General features: G+C 45.2%; 1 protein-coding gene across 4 annotated transcripts in view; it reads right to left on the bottom strand.

Annotated features, from left to right (window-relative positions):
• Window positions 1-3605: 3605 nt before the first annotated feature.
• Window positions 3606-25322, bottom strand: part of Tgfbr3 (transforming growth factor beta receptor 3) — a 175976-nt gene continuing 154259 nt past the window's right edge. For 3 of the 4 annotated variants that reach the window (XM_039091791.2, XM_039091792.2, XM_063273006.1), the window contains exons 13-15: window positions 17753-17803; window positions 14943-15050; window positions 3606-6801 (exon numbers count right to left, since the gene is read on the bottom strand). In XM_039091791.2, coding sequence (XP_038947719.1) covers window positions 6683-6801; window positions 14943-15050; window positions 17753-17803 — 278 coding nt within the window. In that variant the 3' untranslated portion in view covers window positions 3606-6682. 4 annotated transcript variants of the gene reach the window in all.

Below are 25322 nucleotides of genomic sequence, written 5' to 3'. Positions count from 1 at the left end.
TTTGTTTTTCTTTTCAGTGAATTCTCAGAGGCAACAAGTGGAGAAAAATCATTAAAAATCAGTTCAAGCTGTGGCCTTCTGAGGAGGAGGGGTGACATCATGCGACCTTTACTTTAGTGTGGAAATCAAATCTACATGAAGCACAGTGTTCGTTTTCTCTGAGGAGGGGAAAAAAAAAAAAGCCGAGATGGAAAACTAGAGACAAAGGCAGAAAAATGCTAAAACTCAAACCCAGACTATTAATGACATCTGTGAAAATTAATCAAGTTTCTTGCATGCTTGTGACCACATTAACTTAGGGAAGAACAATGTGTGAGCTTGGCTTGCTAGGGAACAAGGGGAAAGATGCCAGCGTTTTCCTCTGAAATGGCGATTGCTAATATGTCTTCATTTCGTAGGATTATCGTAGCATCCATAGGCAGCCAGGAGAAGCAGCTAGGATCACACATCGCACAGGACGTTCGATTTATAAAACTTGTGAAACAGGAGAGAGCTCAGGGTTGGGTGCTGAACCATGGCCCTTTGGGTAGATCTGACCTTGGTCTGCTTTTTATTACTGACCAGAGAATCTTTTCTCAAGATTTCTGCAATGACAGGGAGGGGAAAGCCAGATTTTTTTTTTTCCCCTCAGTGAAAAATCAGAGGATCCATAATGCTTATGTAAGTCTAAGGGTTACAACATTTCCCTCTGGAACATGGAATCCCTTAAGAGCTTAATGAAAAATGATGACCCGTTGTTATAATTAACTCTTAGATGGACCTCCTACTGTTCTGCTTGTCTTTCCCAGTGCTGCCTAACTATGATTTCACACCAAATCCATCGCTTAATGCTGGGCAATCCCACTTTTTTTTTTTTTTACTCTTTTTTTCTTCTTCAGTATACTTAAGCCTAGGGCTGTAGGCATGCTAAGCAGGCGTCCACCACTTAGCTACATCTGCAGCCCCTTATCATTTTTTAAAAATTTTAATCCAATGGGAAATAGAAGAACTTTAAACCTCCCAGTAGAATTGAATTCTGATGAGGAAGAAACCAAACTAGAGCCTTCTTCATATCGCACATGTGATACGGAAGCATACACGAAATCTTAAGAGCCAATTGCCAGTGCGCCTAGAGTCACAGAACCTCAGGAGAGACAAGAAGCCGATGGATACAAGAAAAAGATAGGCGGAGCCAACTACCTAAATGGACAGTTATCCTGACGGTATGTTTATTATGAACAGAAGAGAAAGATAATGGCATGAGAGAAAACATTGGTCACATATGTGACACAACGTTTCCGCAGTGAAGATTTAAAAATAAACCCAAACCACTCATTACAAAAATGGACGGACCCACCTCTAGTGAGGCAGTGCAGATGGCTAGCCGATGGCTGCTTAACGAGGAAAAGGCAGTCTCCTTTAAGGGTGTGACCCTGGGTAGGTTGACTCTGCTCCAGTGTCTGTCCCACATCCGTGAGTTTATGTGCTGCACATAAACTTAAACAGGGACTTAGTTGGTTATTAAACATAGAGGAGGAGGGATGGAGCTAGAGTAGAACTAGGGGTGATCAGGGGGAGAAGTGAGAGGGCGAGTCTGATTAAAATATATGTATGAAATACATACATTTCAGCAGGAGTCGGGGGAGGGGTAAATATGACCAAGGCACATGGCCTGAAATTCTCACAGTCAATAAAAATATATTTTAAAATATCATCGTGTGAAAAAGAAAAACAGGCAGAGAAGTTGGAACTGTACTGGAAAAGGCCATTATAAGATAGTTTAGAACTCACCATCAGTGCGGATAACTTAAGTGGGATAAAAGTTGCACCCACTATGTTACCAAAACTCATAACTTGTAACACTGGTGGTAGCAAGAGATGCTCCAATGAAGCCATCATTTCTTCTCAAGAACTTTATGTAGGTTATCTCCCTTAATAGTCACAAAAGTATTGATATATATATATATATATATATATATATATATATATATATATATATATATATATAAAGTTAAGGAATAGCTTGTTCACTGAGTGGTAGGGCCAAGACCTAGTCAATGCATTCTGACTCCCAAGCTTGAGCACTGTCAACATGCCCCAGGGTGACAGGGAAGCCAGGAGCAGGCATGCCCACACATGGCCTTCAGAGAGAGTGATGTGTCGATGAATCTTTTCTTCATTTTTCAAGCAGGGTTTCATGACCCTGAAATCGATCTGGATGGATCATTCTTCCTCGTTTTGCCAAGCGCTGATGTTTACAGTGTGCTACCATGCTCAGTTTAGTTTAAAAAACTCATTCCCTTGGGCCTGCCATTCCAGAAACCAGAAACAGCCAAGACCTTTGCAGTCCGTTCCTCTTGGAAATTTTTACTGTGAAACTACATGGGCCCAGCAGTATTTTCATCTGTGTTTTAACTACTACCTTTCTGGTAGCCCAGACTTGCCTGAAATTTATCATATAGCCCAGGCTTTCTCAGATGGGAATCTGTCTTCTGGGTGCTGGAATTGTGGGTGTGAACCCACAGCTTATTCTCCAAACCCTTTTGCTTGATCAGTTTCCACATGTGATATGTCAAAATCTCCTTTTGTAATGATAAAATTGTCTTTAAGTTTTTATTTTAAAGCACTAGAATGTGAGTGGGTGTGTGTGTGTGTGTTAGAAATTTTATTCTTAAATGTAGGGACATATACACACACATATATGGATGCACACACAATGCTAACTGCAGCAGCAGAGTATTTTGCTAGAACACTGACAATAATACCTCTAAAGTCCATCACCCAAAGTGGGGCTCAATTCACTGCAGGGAATAGCATGTAGCCACCACGAACAAGAAGTTGCTGTTATTATTCTAGGGGGAGGGTTGTGCCGAGCCGCAGGACTAGTTGTAGATTTTGTTGTGTAATTTGTATTCAATAGAACAAAATCCCTATTTGTGAAGACAGATCAGTGAGTTTGAATTTGAACCAAGATCGTCGATACCAGGCCCTCCAGGGACGTGACTGGAGGACCTGTGATGGTGGTTGTGGATTTATCTCCTACGGCAACTGCTCTACTCTGATAACTTCAGTGGGTCTAGGAAGAGAGTGAGGCAAACTGGGAAATTACTTACAAGGCTGGAGTGGTGCAGTGGACGTGAGTCACTTGTGTTTAGGAGTCTTGCTGTGTGAAGAAAAAATTGAGGAAAGCTTTGGTCTACAGCTACAGGCTGCCATGATTGCTTAGCTAGAGAGAGAGCGAAGCTCTCAGGTAGGGGTAGGACTAAGTTCACATTGTCTGTGAATGAATGAGACTTGGGCTTTGTAAACTGGGGTGTGGCATCAAGGAGCCTTCAACCACATTCTAGTTTCTGCCTTGGGCAACTGAAAGAAGCTAATGGCAGACAGGGATGCTGTGTGGTGGAAATAGCGGAGATGAAGAGTGGAGCCTAAACTCATATGACCTTCCCCCTTTGACTCTCAGAGGAGTGAACTCTGGGCACAGCCCAGCTCCCTGCCCCCACCCTCTCTGCTCTCTTGGGTCCTTGCCTTCCTCCCTTCTCCTCATCTTCCCCATGGGCCTTGTTCCACATCGAAGCTGTGTCAGACCAAGAGGAGGGCTCAGTGATGACCAAATATGACATAAATTAATAATTGATATATATCTTTATTATGCACAGATAAAAGAATTAAAACTGTGGTTATCAAAACTATACCTCTAAGCAGGTTCACAAAGACCATGAGACAGAGGGAAGGTTACAGCAGGGGTGTTCAAACTGGCCACAGGGATTTTTCAGGGTATGCTTTTACCCTCATAGATGAAAAAAACAGTAACAAAACCAGGCTCACTCAGGAAAAACCAGAATAGAGTATTGCATTTGGAAACCAATAATAGTCCCTCCTAGAAAAATATCTGTCAGTTTAATGAACGAACCCCCAGATAAAACAAACAGGGTTAAAAAAAAAGTTTACATACACAACTCACCCGACAAATGTGCTCTGTTAATACAACCAGCAGTACGCTCACCATTCAAACCATGAGGTAGTTACAGTACAAAAAGACGGGCACGCACCTGCGCACCCCACACACTCAGGCAAGCCTGGGGAGAACATGCAGGAAATGGATTTACAATCTCATTACCAGACAAGCAAGAGGCCATTTTGTGTTTAGGAAAAAACTGCTACATGACCAGCTCAGACAGAAGAAAAGTCTCTGACCTTTGAAAATGCAGCGCTAACAGCTGGCAAACGCCTTGGGAAGAGCTGTAGTGCCTTGCACACAGTCCCACCTTAGACTCAGGTGCCCCAGCATGGCCTCAGTATCAACAAACAAAATGGCCTCTGTAGCCACTAGTGTGGCCTGCAGACACAACGCAAGACTTTGCAGGTGGAACTGGGTTCAGCCAGACTGTAACAACAGTCTTAAGGAAACTTGTAGGATATGTTATAAAAGTAAGGCTTGTAACTTTGTATTAAATCTGTGAAGGGTGAAGAAGCGGTCAGAAACACTGTAACAAGAGCTGGGAGGAGACACCCAGTTTTACACTTCAGGAATACTTAAGGACGTTCATTTTCCAATATGGGAATCAGATTTCTCGAGCTGAATAATACTTCTGATAATGAGATCCAAAAGAATAAAAGCTTTTTTTCTCTTTTCTCTCTCTCTCTTTAAAAAAAAAATCTTTTGGTTTGCATCTTATAAATTTGTAAGTTAATTTAAGATTATTTATAAAGTCATTGGCAATGTAGTATCTCTCTCAAAAATATACATTTAAATATATTACAAAATTTTTTAACCCTATCCATCTAAGAAATCTTTTAATATCTTCCCATAGCTAATTCTCTTTTTAATATGATGGAAAAGGTTTTTCTTTTTAAATCAAAGAACTGATTAGAAGAATTCACAGTAACTGAAATTAAACATTTCATATGGAGTAACTTAAATTTCTCTAAAACATTTAAATATATCTTTATACAGAATTTTGTAGTAAAATATAGCTATAAGTGATTTAAAGACTCTAGTCTTCTTTGAAGACATCTTTAAACTTTTTTTTATACATAGAATATACTTAACAGTTACATTCTGCTGAAGGTTAGGCAAAGCGCATTATTTTTAAACACAGGTAGCATACATAATCCAGGTCCTCCACAATGACACCTTCATGTTAAAAACCAAGGAACTAAAGAGAAGTATTTCTCTAGTCTCAAACCATCTTGTATTCATGTGGAAAATCTGAAGTATTTTCAATGTATTTATGCATCAGTCTGAGGCTCTCAGCCCTGAAGGAATCTGCCTTGGTTCAAATTTTCCCAATTGAATGAAAGCTGAGCCACTATGCAGTCAGTTAGACAAGGGTTTGGTGACTGAGAGATTGTCCACCACCCTTCATAGCTGTTTCTACCAGTAACGCTTCCAACTTAAGTTTTCATTCACGGAGGCCCAGGGCACAACTGCCTGACCGTAAAGGCAGTGAGGTTTTGCTCACGGTTATTCAGGCTAGGATCTATCTTGTTCTACTTATGGGATCTTGTTTGCGGGTTGGGGGGGGGTTGGGGTGGGGATTCTGGAAAAGCAATATTAGTATTTAATTTGCAGTGGATCTGGCATGGAGAATCCCCTCTGGGGTTCTAACACAGAGGTGTCACTGAACTCAGTAACTGTCAGAGTGGCATCGCCTTATTCTGCTGAAGAAGTTCACCTGAAACCCTTTTTAAAGTCAGCGTCCTTCTCCCAGTCTCTGCATCCTCGGGGCAGGACAGGTGACATCATCAGATGGCCTGGGCCTCTCCAGGTTTTTATACAGGCCCATCAGAGAGGCTGATGAATTTGGAGTCAATATAGCCTACCACATATAACTTAAGTTCCAACTCTGGAAGGATAGACCATATTTAAGGGGGAAGTGATCGTCCCCACAATGTGTTCTGCATTTGTGCCCATATGGCCACACACAGGCATCACCCTGCTAATCCCCTCGCTGACCACCGAACCCTACCAGCCTGATATTTAAATATTGTTAGGACGGAATGCCGGAGACAGGCACAAATCCGATATCCCACTCTCTCGACCGTTTTCAGTTTCTGTGTGCCTGAAAGGAGAAATGCTCTTGACTAAGGCACTTTTGGAGTTGGTGTGCGTGCATGGAGGACCAGGAATTAGCGTTCATTGGCCCAAGAGAGGAATGTTGCGGTGGTAAGTGACAGCCCCTCCCCACAAAGGCTAGCAAGCTACACAGGGGACCATGTAGGGTGTGGCAGGTCAGAAGGGGGCATCCAGGGCGAGACTGGATATGGAGCGTGTCTTCTATTTTACACCTTGGTTCAGCTAGGCGAGAATCCTAGCTGTCTCCCCTTGGCTCTACACACTAGCTGACGTCCCTTCACCGCCTCCTTTACTCTGTAAAACAGACCACCCCAAATGATGGATGTTTGGACACCTGGACAAAGCAGCATTAAAAAAACAAAACAAAACTGGCATATGTTTCACATTGAAACCCCCATCCTGCGAGGGGCTGGTGGGGAAGGCCACCAGCTTAGCTTTCGTGTGACAGATGCCCAGGGTCACATTTATGTGGGCCGTGGTAAGGGGTGGGTAGAACTGGCTGTCTGTATACTGAAATTCACTCTTTCTTTACAGGGAGCCCAGATCAAGACTTCCGACTGTGGACACGCAGCACTGGCATCGGGCCCTGCCCTGGCTGCGGTGGGCGGGCGTCTGTCTGTCCACCTAGGCTGTGCTGCTGCTAGAGCAGGGGGTACTCTGAGTGCTGCCGATGCTGTGGGCCGCGCTGCTGTTCTCCGAGGCTGGCGGCGAGGTAGGGACTTGCTGCCTTCGTGCTGTCTCCCCTGCAGTTAAAAAACAACGTCATATTGTGGGATCTGAGAAGTATGTGTACCCCCCACCCACACCTTTACTTTGACTTTTTACCCAGTGTTTTTCTCAATTACAGGCAGAAGCAGCTAGTCCAGGTTGACTGGAGGGCCTTGTGCTTTAAGAGTTTTTGTTGTTTTCGGGTTTTTTTGTTTGTTTGTTTGTTTTGTTACAGTTTTTATAAGCCAATAAGAGTGTATCCTGTATGGCCAGTTGTGGCAAGGATCTCTGGTGGCTCATGACAAATGTTCTGGATTCCAGAGCCTACCACTCTCAAAACATCACCAGTATCTACTAACTAGGGGCGAATCTTCTAACACCATGAAACTGCCTAACCAGCTAACAAGTTCATGACCAAGAATCACAGGACCAAGTTCTAAAATTAATCACAAATCAATATAATAATGCTTGTAAGTAAGTCTATAATTTTTTATTGGCCTACCCATTTTTGGAACCTAATATTTGCACACTCTAGGCATGAGCCGAATACCACTGAGCCACCCGTTCCTTTTGCTTGAATGCCTTGTTTAACACTGGGCTAATGGCTTTGAGAGCATGCCCTGGGAGGGGGAGGGGGTTCAGGAGGAGGGAACTGAGGGGGAGGGAGCTAAGGGGGAGGGGACTGAGGGGGAGGGAGCTAAGGGGGAGGGGTCTGAGGGGCTGAGGAGGGACCTAAGGGGGAGGGGTCTGAGGGGGAGGGGTCTGAGGGGGAAGAAGCTGAGGGGGAGGGGGAGGAGGGAGAGGGGGCTGCCAAGGGAAACCCCCAAGCTCCAAGGGCGAGGAGCTTAAGTCATCTATCTGCACATGGGGCCTGCACTGGTTGCCAGCAAACCACCTTTTTGCATCTGAAGCTCTCTGCTGGGTTCAGTGCGAGCATCTCCTAAAACGTCAGATGCCCCGCTTGTCATTACACACCCGATGCGTTACAGCTTGGCCCGTGATTTGTGCCAAGTGTGCAATGCTCTGGAGAGGGTAAAGCTCAGGTCACAAGTGGTTTGCATTTAACTGTGTGAGAGGCACTACCCTTGGTCCCTTCAATGAAGCTGGCCTCCAGAAAACAGACTCTAGGTAGGGGAGAGAGGCAGGAGCTGCTGCACAAATGTCCCCTTAGCAATCCCCACCCCCACCAATACGAGAAGCTCCCAGCAGGCCAGGTCTGTTTATGAGTTAGGCCCTCTTTCCTGTCATGCTGAAATATGCATCTATCAGGCAGAGATAAGCAGCCCTCCCTTCTGCTTATTAAAACACAACACTGAAGCAGCTAGAACAGGCTCTGACCTCAGAGCTGGCTCAGGAACTAAAGGCCTTAGACCTCTGCTGCCTTCCTGGGGCCCCTCAAAGATGCTGCCACGAGGAGCAAAGGCAGCTGCGGCTCATGCCCCGGTCAGGTTTCAGCTCTCCCTGACATAGCTCCACAGGCTTCTGCGTCCACCTGGGGCACCTGGGACCCGTGCATGCATTTGGCTTCCTCTAATTATTTTTTCTTCTGGGATTGGGGGGATGGAGAGGGGAAGGGGTCAGTATTCCCAAGGAGCAGGCAATCATGGTGTTTTAACAGTCTTCTCCCCTGCAGTATTTTGGGTTTCCCCAGCGCTGCCCCTTCAAATGTGTATGTAGTCAGGGTGAGAAGCACCATTCTGCCAAAAATTCACTTTCTCATAAATGGGAGGTTATTTCTAAAAAATAATCCAATATTTTTTTCTTCCTTTTCCCCCCGCTTCCTTTTATTTCCCCTTCTCCTTTCTGTGTTTGAACCCAGGGCCTTGAATATGATAGGCCCTACCTCAGCTTCTATTACCATATATTTCTAGCCATTAATTATCCTGATGTACACACACACACACACACACACACACACACATGTACACAGAGATACACACACAGACACACACGGATACACACACAGACACACACAGACACACATATACATACATACAGACACACATGTGCACAAAGACACACAGAGACACACCCAGAGACATACACAGATACAGACACACAGAGACACACACAAAGATACACAGACACACATACAGATACACAGACACACATACACACACATATACTCATATACACAAATACACATACAAACACACCCACACTCACACACACATATATACACATACACACAGACACACATATATACACATACACACGGACACACATATATACACATACACAAGGACATACACAGACACATGGACACACACATATATACAGATACACATACATACACAGACACACAGATGCACATACATACACGGACATACACACACTCATATATACATATAAACACACACACACACACACACACACCACTTTACCACTCACATGTTAATCCATTCTCAGTAGAATCCTGTTACCCATTAAAAGGCTCTGGTGGCCATATGTAAGCTTGCTTGCTTGCTTGTTTGTTTGTTTGTTTATCCAGAGCTAGTGCTGAACCTAAAGACCTTGGACTTGGCTAGGTAAACACCTTATTACTGAGTTAAATCCCTAATCCCTGAACCTCACTAAAAACAACAACAACCACCTCTCCCCTTTTAAACCGAGTGCATGCTGGTCTAAGGGGAGGTTTCTTGCCATCTCTTTGGGCTCCACTGGCCTTGTGAGCTCCATCTCTAGTGGACGAAGCAGGATGGCCTTGCTCCTCCAGCAGTGTACTCATGTTTACCTCTTCCAGAACAGGAAAGATGTCAGCAGTGTGTCCTGCCAGGAAGTCTGAATATCTGCTTCCTGGGAAGTGTCTCTTTGCTGTATCAGCTTATTTTAGTGTCCACTAGAAAAAGCTCTCACCTTCAGAGTCTTGGAAACTTCTTGTCTTGCTTATGTAAAACCCAGGGTGTGCCCTGAGGTGGGGTATCACACTGCCCTGACCCTCTCTTGACTATGGTTCAATGCACTGTTCTATCCAGGAGAACCTCTACCAGCGAACCTGTTTGTCAATGCCTGGCTCCTGGGGCAGGCTGGCTATCTGGACTAGATGAATCTATGAGCTCCGGGTTCAAGCAAGAGACCCTGCCTCGATATATGAGGTATAGAGGTATAAGTCTGTCACAGAGGGTTCGAGGGCAACTGAGATATCAGACCTGGAAGGGAGAGGAGGTGCTAGGGTCTGTACACAATGTGGAGTAGATCCAGCTCCCACAATGTATGCAATATGACTCCCCTGACTTTCCTCTGTCCCTTGCTAGACTGGGACCTCCTTGTTCTTATCCAGAAAGAAGAGGGCCATGCACCCCCTGAAGAGGGCGACCTTGAGGGTACTGGAAATGACCAGCACAGACCCCACAGCTGAGTACACAGTGCTGCTGAAGAGATCTCCACACACTTGGGCTCAGCCTCACACCCACTGAAGCAGAAGGGCCTCGGTCCTCTGGTAACAGCCCACACGTTAGCTTCCCCCAGAGCATGACTTGTGTTTGATTATCCGTATTCAGGAAAAGTGTCAGCACTGTGCCCTGCCCAGGAAGTTTGCCATGTCAGCACTTTTTATTAATACTTTTTTTTTTTTTAATTGAGGCAAGACCTATGCTGTGTAGGTGGGAAACAGGAAGGCCTGTTTCAGGAAAAATCCGATGAGCTCAGAAGAAAGATACAGGGGGTGACCCTGGGCTCATCCATAAAACAGCCCGCTCAACACATCCTACGGAAGTTCACAGGGCTAGGACCTCATATTCGGAGCTGCTCCTGTGTTATTTTCAGATAGATAACCCAGGCACAAGGAGAGAAGAGAATTTAAAACAAACAAACAAACAAACAAACAAACAAGAAAACCAAGGCAAAGTTACAGTTCTTAGAATTAAGAAAGTCCAAGGCAGGATTCCAGGTAACTGAAGGAGACAAAGAAGCAGAGGACTAGTTAGGAGGTTCACCTTTTCCAATAATTTACATAATGAGAAGATACAGGAAATGGGGTGAGAGAGGCAAGAGAAAAGAAAGCCTGAGTGACACATGCCTATCACCTTAGCACCTTCTCTAAGACAGGAGAATCACAAGTTTGAGGCCAGTTTGGGCCACATAGTGAGTTCAAAGCCAACATATGCTGTGCTGAGATACTCTGTATCACCCTACACACACACACACACACACACACACACACACACACACACACACACACACAGAGGCACATGCACGTGCATGCACACACACATACAGGCACGCATGCACACATGCACATGCATGCATACATGCACATGCATGCATACATGCACATGCATGCATACATGCGCACACACACACACACACACACACACACGCGCGCGCGCGCACAAACACACCAATTAAAAAAGAGGGACAGAAGGAAGGGATGGAGAAGAATGGAGGGAACAATGAATGGGTTTTCAGATTAAATGCCCTATTAGTTCCCAGCATGAAATATGAAAACACCCCTAAATCAAGGGATATTATTATTATTATGATGATGATGATGATGATGATGATGATGATGATGATGATTCCATGATTCGTATTTCCCATGTCCCCTTTAAACCAAGAAGAAGGGAGGCGTGGGATGTCTTATGGCATCCGTGACCCAAAGAAAAGTGATGGAGACCTCCAGATTGGAGGCCAAAGACATGGTTCACAACGGGACAAGTTAGATGGGTCCAGCTGGCTCAAACACTGTTCTGTTTTTAAGAGGGGAGGAAAGAGAGCGTACCCCTGTGAGCAGCTGCTAGACATAGATGCTGGGAACCAAAGCCGGGTTCTCTGAAGGAACAGTCAGTACTCCTAATGCAGAGCCATTGCCTGCCATCTTCTTGTGGAAGAAAAGAGATGGCATGTGGGGAGGTGGCAGGAGATAACAGCCGGCAGTCAGCAGACAAACTGATGATAAAAAAATTAAACTAACGGGGGATAGGGTGCAGAGAGGCAGAGAAAGGCTACTGATCTTTGGAAAAACTAAAACGGAGAAGTAACAGACTATCACACGGAATAGCTTAAGTTGTGATCAGCACATGTGTGGTCATCACCACGGAAACAGTGAATGTGTAGCCAACAGAGATTACACTGTGGTTCTGCCAGGGTGGCAGCAGCTCTCAACCTTTTGGGGGTCGAATGACCCTTTCCCAGAGGTTGCATGCCAGATACCCTGCATATCAGATATCTACGTTATGGCTCGTAACAGCAGTAAAATTGCAGTTATAAGGTAACAGCGAAATTAACTTTATGGATGGGGGTCACCACAGCATGAGGAACTGTATTAAAGAGTCGCAGCATCAGGAAGGTTGTGAACTGCTGTACTAGGGGGTAAGAAGGGAAATGGATGCATAATTGGGACACCCAGGTAAAGCAGAGATAAAACCGTCGTTTTCTGCAATAGGACGTTAACCGAGAGGATGCCAACCAAGGGAAAAGAGACAGCCGCATACTTGAGTTACTTAGAGATGTCAGCTGTTATCTCAAAGAACCAGACAAGAGTTTGAAAAATGTTACTTCGGGGAAGGAAGTGAAAGAGTGAGTGGGGGTAGGTCTGGCTGTCTTAGTAAGTCCTTCAGGCGCCACACTCTAGTGCACTATTTTGATGAGGCTAAAAAGGTTTTCTACAAAGCAAACACAGAGCATTTGTGCTCTAGGAAACAACAGATGTGAACACACCTGTGACTCTTGGACCTGTATCCCCAGAGGTGAGAAATCTTGGGGCAGATCCATGCCTAACCCCAACCATCTCTCCTCTGACAGAATTATTGGATCCCAAAAGCAGTTACCTCACTGTGGCCAGAGTTGCTATATGACAGAGCGGGAAACCTATCTTTTTAGACTAAACACTATTCCAGGAACATGAGTGAAGCATCATGATTCAAGTCTGTGACTTGTTGTATGCTGTGGAAGGGCTGGAGAACATGAGCAGAGGGAGTCATCCAAATGAAGGGTGGTTCCAGACACAGAGGCAGAGCAGCCTGAACCCCCAAATAGACCATATAAGGTCTGAGTCCCACAGTTAGCTTATTGTGGAAATTAAAGGACTGAGTCGGTGTTTGGACACCCATCCCTGCTTGCTGGCCATAATGTTCTGACCATCCCTGTTCATCTAAACTTGCTGTTGGCTGATCCACGTCAGAAACTAACAGGGTTCTGAACTGAGCCCTCTTTGTGTTTGTTTGGTACTAAGATTAACTGTGAGCTGTGCATAAGATCAGCTGGGGGGCCACAGCTTTGACTGGAAAGTCATTTTGGAGTGGAATCATAAGCAGTGTCAAGAGCCTAAGTCCAAGAACAGCGTCTGTAGATCTTTTTGTTTCTGAGTTGGCATAAACATAAACTGTTTGCTGGAAGGGTCTTTTGTTTGCCTTTAATCTGTGTGCAAACTTCATTTTTGTATTAACAATGCTTTCAGCTTTCCTCAGAGGCTTTTGTTTGGATGAGAGAGGGTGAGGTACAACCACCTCCAACCTCAGCGAGGAGCAGGACACAACACTCAGCCCTCTTTGGTTTGCCCTCTATCGGCTTGATGCTTTGGACGAATCTGGTATTGCCTAGGGGATCTCAGTGGGGCCTGCCTGCACACTCGAGTATCATTTGGTAGCCCCATACTGTGCCTGGGCCTGGCTTCCTAGCCCAAGATGGACCATGTGGGTTTCAGGCTCAGTTCTAAGACCAAAGCCAGCCAGTGGCTGAGTAGACACATGGAAAACATCTGTGGGTGACCAGCCCCACATAAAATCCTCAGAGCTACAGTCTTCTTGGAGTACTTTCAAGTTTATTCCCAGTAGACAACGTAAGCCGCCAAGTGCCCTAGAACCTCCTCCGTGCAGGAGGTTGGAAAAAAGTTGCAAAGGACTATTAGTTTGAGATCTAAACATGTCAGTATTGCTGTGATAAAATTATTTACTCCAAAATTCTACTCTGCTAAAAGCTTTCCCTTCGGGTTCTTTTCTGAACTTGCACATGAGGAAACTTCTTCAAATGACTCATCGGCATTTATATAATCTCAGAATCACTCCACTTAGGCCATCATCTTCTCTGACATGAAATGCATTTCACCCAAGAGTTACTGGTTGGGAACAAAGACTTTTGAGGACTTAGAGCTCCATTATTAAACTCTCTTTAGCTTTTGCCACTAGGTTGACTTTCATAAGGTGGACTCCCTGGGCACTGGACGTGGAAGATCTGCTGCTGTCTGTACCTCAATCTAAGATACTTTGTTACAGGCGTAGCCCTCGATTTAAGATACTTTGTTACAGGCATAGCCCTCGATTTAAGATACTTTGTTACAGATGTAGCCCTCGATTTAAGATACTTTGTTATGAGGTGTAGCATTTGAAGTGAAAACAGTGAGAACTTTTGGCTAACAAACTAGCTCATGTCAAGTACTTTTCTCAAGAGTTTGAGCAGAAAACAGGAGCTGGGATGACCACCTGCTGCCCAAGCATGCTGACTGGGGACTAGAACCCCCCAGAACTTACGTAAATCCAGGGAAGGATGATGGCTCACTGTAATCTTAGTGCTTTAGGAGGCAAAGACAGGAATATTGGGCCCAACTCTGTATTCACCAAAAGATATGGAAGCGGGAAGGTGGGACAGGAGAGCACAGCTTAAACTTCCTTGTTTCACTTTTTGTATTTTTCCAGTCATAAAAATATATTTTGAAATTTAAACTTTGTAAACACAGGAGAATCTCGTTTATAAAATATGTCATGAGTTAAAGATGAGGAGAGTGTGGTTTGGAGTCACTGACTGAGGACAGGTTGGGCATTATCCAATGCCCCGGCAGCTATGGTCATGAGCAACTGGTCTCCCTCATCACATCAGCTTATTCTAAAGTCTTTCATTTTGGAGCAATGGTGTCTAGTTCCAGTTAGTCATCCTACACAGACTCCTTTAAGGTCCATGGCAGGATTAGAACTGTACTAGAAGTTGAGCATCACCAGCACAGCAATCGCAACCAACAGAAACGGTAAACATTTCTCTCCTAAGCATCACTTACACCAAGGTACATCTCCACGTGACCTAATAACGCCAAATACATGGATGTAAGAAAATGAACAGTGTTCTCTTCCTTTGGCTTGTTATTTCCCCCATCCAACATAAATGCTGACGTCTACTGTGTGGTGGCTGCCCTGTGTGTGTGGCGGGTGCCCAGACGCACCCTAGCTGCAAGTAAGCAGTCACTAACCTGTGTGGGAGTAGATGTACCACAAGGCCCCCGTCAGGAGCGCTCCGATCACAAATGCTGCAAATGCAATGCCCATCACGGTGAGCGTGTCCAGGCCATGGAAAATCTCTAGAAGAGAGAAAGAGATACACACACGATGTCAAGCACTCTCACGCACTTCCACTTTAATCCTGTTTCACAAAGCATGGTCGTATAAGATCAGAGACTACAATTACAGTAAACTCCACATTTTGCTAGCTGCAAATTTTCTGACAAAGGAAAAGATGACTAGACTGGGCTTTTGCATATTCTGTTTGTAAGTTATTCTGAGCAAAGAGATTTTTTAATAAAAAATTTCAGGCTTTTAATTTATTTTGTTTGTCTGACTCTTTTGCCTGCATGTACTTAAGCACACCACATGCGTGCCCATTGAATCTCCTGTCTTAGAACTGGGGTTCTGCATGGCTAGGGACCACCATGTGGGTTCTGGGGATCCAAGTGGGGTCCTCTGCAAGAGCAACAAGTGCTCTTAATCACTGAGCCATCTCTTCAGCTCCCCAAAATGTTGTTTTTTAAAAAAATAAGGTTTACAAATTTTGTGATACTTTAAGTCTGGGGTCTGAGAACTTAGGCAACTTGAAAAGTCACAAGTTAAAATACTGTAGAAGGTGAAGAACCAGGGATAGTGGTGCACACCTTTAGTCCCAGCACTCCGGATGCAGAGGCAGGCAGATCTGTATGAGTTCAAGGCCAGCCTAGTCTACCTGGAGAGTTCCAGGCCAACCAAGGTTACACGGTGAGACCCTGTCTTTTAAAAAAGTAAACTGCCACTATCAAAATCAGACCCGTTGCTTCTTCCTAGGGTACTTGTGAGCAAGGGGGCTCACTGCAGCTTTAGTGGACTCTGAGATGTTTTTGAGAACACTTACAGAGTCTGAAAGATGAGAGGGAAAGAGAACAGAATGAATCAGTCTTGTGCGTTAGAGAGTGCCACTGAGTTCACAGTAAGCCCCACCTTAATCCCCACAAATGGCCTCACTTTAAACAACCTGTACTTTGACTCCGTTCCAGCTCTGATCTTTCCATGAGGTGAATTACTTCTTAGTGGGTGCCATGTCAGTTTTATTGTCAGCAAAACATACACAAGAACTAATTGTTCCTCTAGTTGGCAAAGATTGCTTTTTTTAGGTTTGAAACTGATTTCAGCTCACATAAATTGGATATTTCCTTTCATTCAAGAGGAAGCATCTTTGAGCGAGGACTAGTTTGTAAAGAAGTGTTTGGTAAGATAAGTCTGTTTTAACGCACAGGTACACACATGTATGTGTGTGTGTGTGTGTGTATTGAAGGTACAAGTTCTCTCCATGTCGAAATTTCCTCCTTTACCCTACTCAGAAGCAACCCTAAATGATCATTCTAGAAATGAAACCTCTTTGCTTTTGAACTACACCAACACAAAAGATTCAACAGTGACCTCTAAGTACCCACAGCCATTCCAAGGCTTTTTTTTTTTTTTCAGTATTACCCAGATGGACGGAGTCTCAAGGACCCAAGCTCTTCCAGCCCAGCCGCATGCCTTACATTCTGGAATAATGAGGGTGACTCCACCCACCATGGCAAGGAGGTAACACAGGTGAGTCAGTATGACAGAGTCAGTCCTGGGAAGGAAGGAGGACCGAGAAACAAGGAAGAGCCTGGTGGAAGTTACTTACAATGGCCACCAAGCTTAATCTAGTCCAGGGGACAGGTACGAAAGCCACTGGGCCATCTTATGCCCACAAACGCAAAGACAGCATGCCGGTAAGTTTTTAGTAAAAAATGTCCTGAAATTCCAAAGACAGATGTCATCTGTGAAGATGAGCCCACTGTGTCCGTTACTGACTTTGTGGCACTCCATTATCCCGTAATCTTCTGGAAATAAGCCGCTTAGAATATAAAAGGACTTGCTATAGGAGTACTAGAAAGAATGATTTGTACCCAGCACTCAGAGGCAGAGATAGGCAAATCTTTCTGAGTTTGAGGCCAGCCTGTTCTACAGAGTGCGTTCCAGGACATCCAGGGCCATACAGAGAAACCCTGTCTAGAAAAACAACAACAAACCAAAAAATAAGAATAAAAAAACAAAAAAAGAAAATGAAAAAAAAAAAAAGAAAGTTGAAGAAAAGAACACTGTGTATGTTTTGGGGTCAGCAATGGGAAACAGTCCTGGGGTCTCTGAGGAGAAAACAATACAGATTTCTCACAGGGACACATTATCTAGAAGAACTTTGGGTGGGTGGAATCCTGCTTCCATGCCAAATGACAGCCATGGAAACTCACTTTAATAATACTCAGAACCATAGCCACCTACATGACTCCCTACTCACTGCTCTGTACCAACGGTGCCGAGCGTGGTTATTCTCTTACTCTCCCTAGCTGTCTCCATCCCTTGGCCTAAAGATAGTCTTGAATGTGTGGGGCCGAGTTCCTCTGAGCGGGTGAACACCACAGGCAGGGTTTGAAGCAAACACTCACCACTGGAGGACAGGAAAAGCACATCGATAATTAACTGGATAAAGGGAGGCTGTAGCTGTCCCGCTCTGGCTGCATGTGTCAGTGGGTCAACGAATGAAGGTTTTAATACAGCAAAGGTAGAGACCACAGGAGTACGAAGGGAGGGGGTGAAGGAAGGACAGAGGAAGGGAAAAGGAAAGCTGGACAGGAAAGGAGGAGGAAGCGGGAGGGTCGCCCAGTACTCCTTATCAGCTCAGTTTGGCACATCTTCTCTAACCAGCACATTCTTAGAAAAGCCCAGAGGGGCCTTGCCTGGAAATAGTTGCATAAAGACTTACGTGGAGGAGGAGGAGGAATTGGACTGGAATCCTTAGTGCTGGGAACATTTTCTGAAACAAAAGCATAAGTCACAATGCATCCCATTTACAGAAGGGATCATCAGGTTCATCAGAACAGAACAGACGTTTTTCTATTAGTCAATACGTGTGTGTGTGTGTGTGTGTGTGTGTTTGTGTGTGTATGTGTGTGTTTGTGTGTGTTTGTGTGTGTGTGCATGCGTGTGTAAAACCCTGTGTGGGGGTGCTACTGGAGGCTATTCCTGGAGGCTATTCCCTGGAGCTAGAATTATAAGCAGTTGTGGGTCACCTGACTTGGGTGCTGAGAGTTAACTTCTGGTTCTCTAGAAGGGCAGCCAGCACTTTTAACGGCTGTGCCATCTCTCCAGCCCTGTGTTAATAAATACTCCGTGAAACCACTGCCAACCTCCCTCTTTACATATGGAAAGTCCACCTCAGAAACGCTAGGCACTGCAGTTTGCTAATGAACAATTACAGAGGCTCTCCAGTTTGAAGGAAGGCTGAAGGCACCCCAATCTAAGGGCTTGGAGTCTGACTGTGTACATGTATCCATCTTTACGGTTACTTATGCGAGGGTTGGATCCCCCCAAATACCATGTGTCTCTAACACAGTCACAACACTGTTCCCCCTTTTAAACATCCTTTTAAGAATCTACAGCTTTCAGCTGGGCATAGTGGCAAGTGTCGTTAATCCTAGCACTCAGGAGGTGGGTTTGAGGCTAAGCCTGGTCTACATAGAGACCAGGGTTTCAGGACAGCCAGAGCCACATAGTCTGTCACACAGACTGCATAGACCACATAGTCTGTCACACAGACCACATAGACCATAGAGCCACATAGACCCTGTCTCGGAAAAACCACCACCACTACCACCTACTGCTATTGTAACTTTTCTCTTTAACCGCAGGGTTAGGTTAGGCTTCACTATCTGTGTTACCAGACTCTCTCTTTCTCACCATGTTCCAAATGTTTCCTCCTCCTGAGCCCCCTCAAAGCGAAACCCCAGGGACTCCCGTTTGTATACAGAGAAACACAAGTGCAGTCTGTTTCCAGTGAAACATTGTATCCCCTCTCCTTTCCCAGGTCCTGATGCTGGTGACTCCTTATTTAAGGTTCGTGTGTAGGCTCATTCAATTACACCTTAAAAGCTAATTTCTGTTGTGCTGGCCTGGTCTCTCTCCTGCAGGGCTGACCTCTCCCACATTGCTCAACCCCCTTTCCTGTTACACAGGTCACATCCTAACATGCTAGAGTGCCAGGGAGTGTGGAGGTTCCCAGCATTTTTTCTTGTCCTGCCTTCAGGGAAAGCCTCAGAGTGGCAGGGACCCAGACTTCCAGAGGTGCCTGGCGGCAGGTGCTTAAAATGCTGACACCATTTTGGAAAATGGTGGAAAGAAGAAATAAAACGACAAAATGCTTCTGTGCGGTCAATAATTCTGTAGCTTCACAGTCGCAGAATGCCACAGGTCCAAGGCTAAAACCCCATCCTCTGAGGCAGGCAGAGGAAGAATTTGCAATTACTGTTTTACAAATGAGCGGCTGAGACTGATATCCTGTGACCAGCGCAAGATCACAGCTGGGAAGCTTCAGGGCAAGGGCTGAACCACAGTTTCTGCCTCCTACCTCCTGGCTACAGAGGAGTGTGTGTCCTTGTCCTCAGCCTGGGGAAGCAATGCCTTAGTCACTGCTGTGCCCAGCGCTTGTTGCTCTCCACAGAGAAATGGGCTTAGACCAGGGTGCTGACGCTGTGGCCCGAGATGGGAAACTGTAACTTGAAATGATTTATTTAAGGAAGCAAAAGAAGAATATTGCATGAGATGAAGATTACACAAAATTCAAGTTCATTTAATAAGCGCGGTGCCCTGTGGTCCTGCTCAGTCTGCACAATCTGAGCACTTGAAATGGGCTGGATATGTCCAAAACCAAATATATTATCTCTCTGCCCTTCATTGGAAAGGGGAGAAGAAGAAACCCTGGCTCGGGCTCCATCTTTCTCTTCAGAGTTAAAAGTGGTCTGTGCTCAGTGTCTCTTGGCTTCAGCTCATTCTTCACTCGATAAAGAAAGATACACGTTTAATTCATAGCAAAACAACAGTGACAAAAGAGGACTTGGGGGAATTCAGACCAAAATAAAGCTGGCCTTTGCAACATTAAAAATAAATAGTAAGGAGGACAGCGGGAAAGGAGATGGGTTGCTCGTTCTCGAGGATAACCAGCTCAATTGGACCAAGTCCAGTTCTAAGTGATCAGTAACTGTACAGACCCCTGAAAGTGTGGGTTTGTGACAGCCCCGATGAGGAAACATATGAGTTACATTTCGATACAATTACCAAGAAAATTAAGGTACTTAAAAAATTAATTCAGAGAGCATTGTACATAATCCTATAGTCCTAATTCCTGGGAGGTGGAAGCAGGATTAGTTTTTCGTTAAAGGACAGGTTGGACACATGGTGGCATTGGATCAGTTTGAGCTGCACCGTGAGACCCTGTCTGCGATGTTTGATTGCCCGCGAAACACAACTCGAAAGTATCTGAGAGGAGAGTTCTCCTGAGGGGCCGTCTACATGTAGCGGCCTATAAGCATGTCTGTGAGGGACTATCTTAAGTTAATTGATGTGGGAAGACTTGGCCCAGTGTGGGAGGCGCTATTCCTAGACAAGGGTCCTAAATGTGCATAAGAGAAACGGGGCTGAGTGTAAGCAAGTGTGTATGCACACATTTCTTGACCTCTGGCGTGATGTGACTAGATGTTTAAAGTTCCTGCTTTGATTTCTTCCAAGAAATAGACTGTGAGCTAGAACTACAAACTAAATAAACCACTCCCCTCTTGTATGTGGCTTCTTCTCTTTGGTTTGGTTTGGATATTTTATCACCGCAAAAGACAGGAAGCTAGGGTACGGTCTCAGAAAAAACCAATGATACAATTCAGTATACAACTTACACTCATTACACCAACTTTAAAATGCATTGCATAGGGGCTGGAGGGGTGGCTCAGTGGTTAAGAACGCTGGCTGTTCGTCCAGAGGACCTGGGTGTGATACCCAACAACCACATGGTGGCTCACAATTATCTGTGACTCTAACGTCAGGGGATCAGAAGCTCTCCTCTGGCCTGTGAGCCCATCAGACAGGCAAGGGGCACACAAATACACAGGAAGGCAAGACAGCCCCACACATAAAATAATAAAACACAATTTTTTAAATGATACATTTTTTCTGGCTGGGGACGTAGCACCGTTGGAAGAGTGCTTGCTTAAACTGCACTTTCCTGGGTGTCAGCTTATTGGTAGCAGCAACAACACTAACTCTAGCATCTACAGATTTGTGTAGTACATTAGAGCAAACAAAAATCCTCCTTCTCTTAGCTCCACCATAAGAACTCTGCGAAGTGGAAGCATCTAGCCACAAAAATCCACCTACTTTTGAGAATTAGCAGTTTGATTCGCTGAAGTAAGCGCAAAGGCATTTGACGGTCTCAGCAGCGTGCATCACGTGCATCACGCACAGAGTGTGCACACACTCACTTCTGGGAAGGGCTCCATGAAGTCTTCCGCCTGCGGTTAAACTTTCTCACTCAGAATCCCCAAGTGGTTTAAAAAAGAATGATTCTCCCCGGGGGAGACCTCACATGTAAGCATTTAGGTTTTACGGCAAGGCCTTCCTGATGGACGGTATTGTTTACAAGTTCTTAATGGACTTGGGTTATGATCTAATACTCTCTCTCCCCCTTACCCCATGTAGGGCCCTCCCAGAGAACTAAACTGAGACACCCCAGCCTCATTTCCTTCAGTCAAGTCCCTTCATGACTATCCCTGCAGGATAAGCCCACACGGCAGGGCAGAGCCTCCAGGGTTTACCCTCTAACAGTTCTTGTTCCCCATAACCCCCAAGGATAACTAAAATAGCGTTGTCTCCTCCAGAGTCCTGTAACTAAAGCCGCCCGCTGAAAGAAAAGAGCTGCCGTGACAATATTGACTTTGGGCTTAGGGGGAAAAGACTGTTAGAAAGGAATCCTAGACGTTGCTGTAAGGAGAATTTTAACAGTAGATTTCTTTGCAGAAAGGATACACTATAATCAGCATTCTGGATCAGATCTTTTCATGTACTCTGAATAACTTTTGGTTTACCTCTAGAACCAAAATCTTCCCCCTCGGGCTGTTGGGCGTGGCTTTTGTGGATGTGCTCGCCTGGGGTGGGTCATGCATGAGTAACTGACACAGCTTCTGGCCTGCCAGTTTAATTCAGTTCTAAACACTGCAGGCCTTAGAAGACCCACAAAGAAACGAAGCAGCAAACTGGCATCTGGCAGTGGGGAGGCGGGGAGGAGGAGGCTTCATGTGGTCGTTCAAGAGTATTTTTACTAACCTTACTTCTCTGACTCTGATCCTTTCTCTGGGCTCTTTTCAGTGTTTCTGGGGCCCCTGGCAGTGGTCTGTTAACTTATCTACACTCTGCCACTAGACAATGGCTCCCTTAGTGGCGGAATGGGGGAGTAGGGGTGATGGGTGGGGAGGCTGGGGGTGGGCACAGGCACCTACTGGGTAGAAATGAAGGATAATGCTAAGGATTCCACAGTGCACCTGCATCAGAGTTATCTAGCCCCGGGGCAGATGCTATTCAGAGTGAGAAACCTTGTGCTAGAAAGACCTTAAAGGTCTAGTAGGAACCCAAAAAAACATGGTTTTATAATAACACTGCTTGCAGAACGTCGGTCCTAAATGATCTAAGCACTGGGGTCCTCCTCCAACTTCTTATTTCCCCTTCAGAAAGGGTCTCCCTATGTAGCTCTGGCTGGCCTTGAACTCACAGAAGTCTGTCTGCTTCTGCCTCCCAAGTGCTGGGATTAGAGGCTTATATTACCATACTCAGACTTCTGAAGATTTTTTGATGCTTCGTAAATTTCAGAGGTATCTCTTGGATGACTGACAGATGAGATGAACCATGGGAAGTCGTCCACCAAGATTCACCGTGAATAGTTGCTCAAACTGGATGGTATGTTCCTGAAGAATCTTTCCAGTCTCACATACATTTAAAGTCCCCCAAGAGCAGTTTTCAAAATGTGAAGGGGCTGGGATACAGTGGGTTCTACACCCTGCTCCCTCCGTGACGAGTCTGCTCTGCCAGTTTCTGAACCCCCCTGTCCTTCACCTTCTCTTCTCCTTAACCTCAGGACAAACTTTTTTTTTTCTTTTTTGAGTATTTGGTTCTGGAAAATCCAAGCATGTTCCATAAAGTCACGCCTCTTTTAGATCAATTTCCAACTCACAGAACTCTGCTTTCTGAAACCCTTCCCTCCCTCCCCTGAAAGAACCCTGGTTTGGCCGAAAGCAAAAGCAGGAAATCCACATTTGCTGACAGCCCATGACATGCAGGTGCTTTATTTTCAGATGTGGAGAAGATCCAAAATCTCAAAAGCTTAATTTGCTAAGAATTAAAAGCCGGGTATAAATCGTGGCAAATTGGGAAGCCTGCCAATGTGCTTCAGTAAACGGCAGCTTCTCAACCCTTTTAATTGTTTTGCCAGAGACCGTAACATGCATGAGCTATTTGCATTTTCTGCTTTCCTGTTCGTTTAAGTTAGGAAGTCACAGAATGACTGAGTTTGCACTTTTAAATACACTCTAACATTTTAACCCTGTCAAGGAATGTGGGCTTTATTTCCCCCTAAAGTTTTTCATCTGCCTTTTAGCTCATATTCATTAAAATACTTGGGTGCTACATTGATAACGATGGGGGAAGAAAGGGGAGGGGGAAGAAAGGGGAGGGGGAGGGGGAGGGGGAGGAAGGAGGGGAAAGGGAGTAGAGGTGAGGAGGATGAAGGGGGAGGGGGATAGGGAAGGGGAGGGGGAGGGGGAGAGAGGGTGGGGGTGGGAAGGGAAAGGGAGGTGAAGGGAGAGGGGGATGGGGAAAGGGAGGGAGTAGGGGAGGGGGATGGGGTGGGAAGGGAAGGGAGTAGAGGTAGGGAGGGTGAGGGGTGGAGTTGGGGAGGGGGAGGTGATGGAGCTGGGGAAGGAAAGGAAGTAGATGTGGGGAGGTGGCTCCCTATGGTACCAGCAGGTATGTGTGTGTTTGTTTTACTAAAAACAGGAATTAGATTACATGGGAAGATTTGCAAAAGACGAAAAAATTGAAGGAATGGGTTTGAATCCTGGTCTGCTAATATGTAGGTGTGTGGCCAAGTTCCATAAAGTGCTCTCCACAGAGCTGCTGTGAGAATTAAATTCTGTAACACCCTGGGCACTTAGCACAAAACAAATGCTTCATCAGTGCGGGACTCTCACCACCATTAATAGTCTAAGCATCTTCACCTACTCTTGAAGGCTTAAGTAGCCAAAAGATGATTGGCCAACGCTGATTCCAAAGGTGACCGTGATACCCTCATGAGGGTTCCACTAAGGAAGAACATACACTTATTCCTGTAGCTTGGGTGGCCACTTTCCCTGTCGACAGGGGAAGAACACTGCCTGAAAGACATCCCAGTTCTTAGCAGTGGTGGTGGCCACTCTGCCTGTATCTGTGGCCTGTAAAAGCACAACTGCAATAAAGAAAGACGGAGCAGATGGGCAGGGATAGTTGGCTCCGTGGCAAGGACACCAGCAGGAAGAGCGTTGTCAGGAAAGCTGCTGGGAAACCTACCCCACATGTCATCCCTGATCTCCCACTCCCAGAAAGAACACTAACTGCTGCTATTTTAAATAAGCCACTGCTGTCGGCCAGTGATTGCCCGCCTTTTCCCAGTGATATTCCAGTGGAACAGAAATGAATTTAGAGCCAAAGAAACTAATCACAAAGGGTGAGGGGATCATCATAAAGATGAGAATCAGCAGAAAACCTATCTCCTATTCCTGCCAAGGAAGACGAATTTGCACACAGCCCCTTGGGAAGCTCAAGTTCAACTTCTCGATGTCTTTCATAAACCTGAGCAATGAACAGTTCGCCCATTTGCTTCTCCAACTGAAGTCTCACCTCAATTAGCGAGTCTCACGAAACTGCTTTGATATCTGGTTAAAGAAGAAAAAAACAGTACCTTTCCTCTCCTCTTAGACTTTTATGAAAAGAAAGCACTGAACGTTCAGTATAATGACTCTAAGTTTGAATAAAAGTAATTACCCAATTTACAAGAGAAATTACTTAGAAAAATGCCACCAGAGTTTAACAAAAAAGAATGAAAGAATTGCTGGAAGTTATAGTGTTGTAATATTAATGCCTAAGTACTGTCTGGCACTGGGCACAGCCAGCTGCTGTATTCAATTACCAACTGAATGAGTGCTCTCAAAATAGGTAAGGGACAGGGGCAGGGGCAGGGACAGGGACAGGGACAGGGAGCGAGCTGGCTGCTGCTTTTATAGCATAAAACACAGCCAGCTGTTGACCAACTATGAGTTCTTTGCAACACAATTTATTCATATTCCTTTCCCCTAAACTCAACAAAGCAGCAGGAGTATCTGGGCAGCCTAGTGAAGGTGAGGCCACAGTACCTTTGAAAGGACTGGAAACCAATCAATAAAGTAAAATGAACACATTCAGGACAAAAACAATAGGCATCTGAGATG

Source organism: Rattus norvegicus, chromosome 14 (assembly GCF_036323735.1).
Source record: "Rattus norvegicus strain BN/NHsdMcwi chromosome 14, GRCr8, whole genome shotgun sequence".
NCBI lineage: Eukaryota > Metazoa > Chordata > Mammalia > Rodentia > Muridae > Rattus > Rattus norvegicus.
Note: the sequence above shows the minus strand (reverse complement) of the source record. Positions and strands in the feature narration are given on the sequence as shown.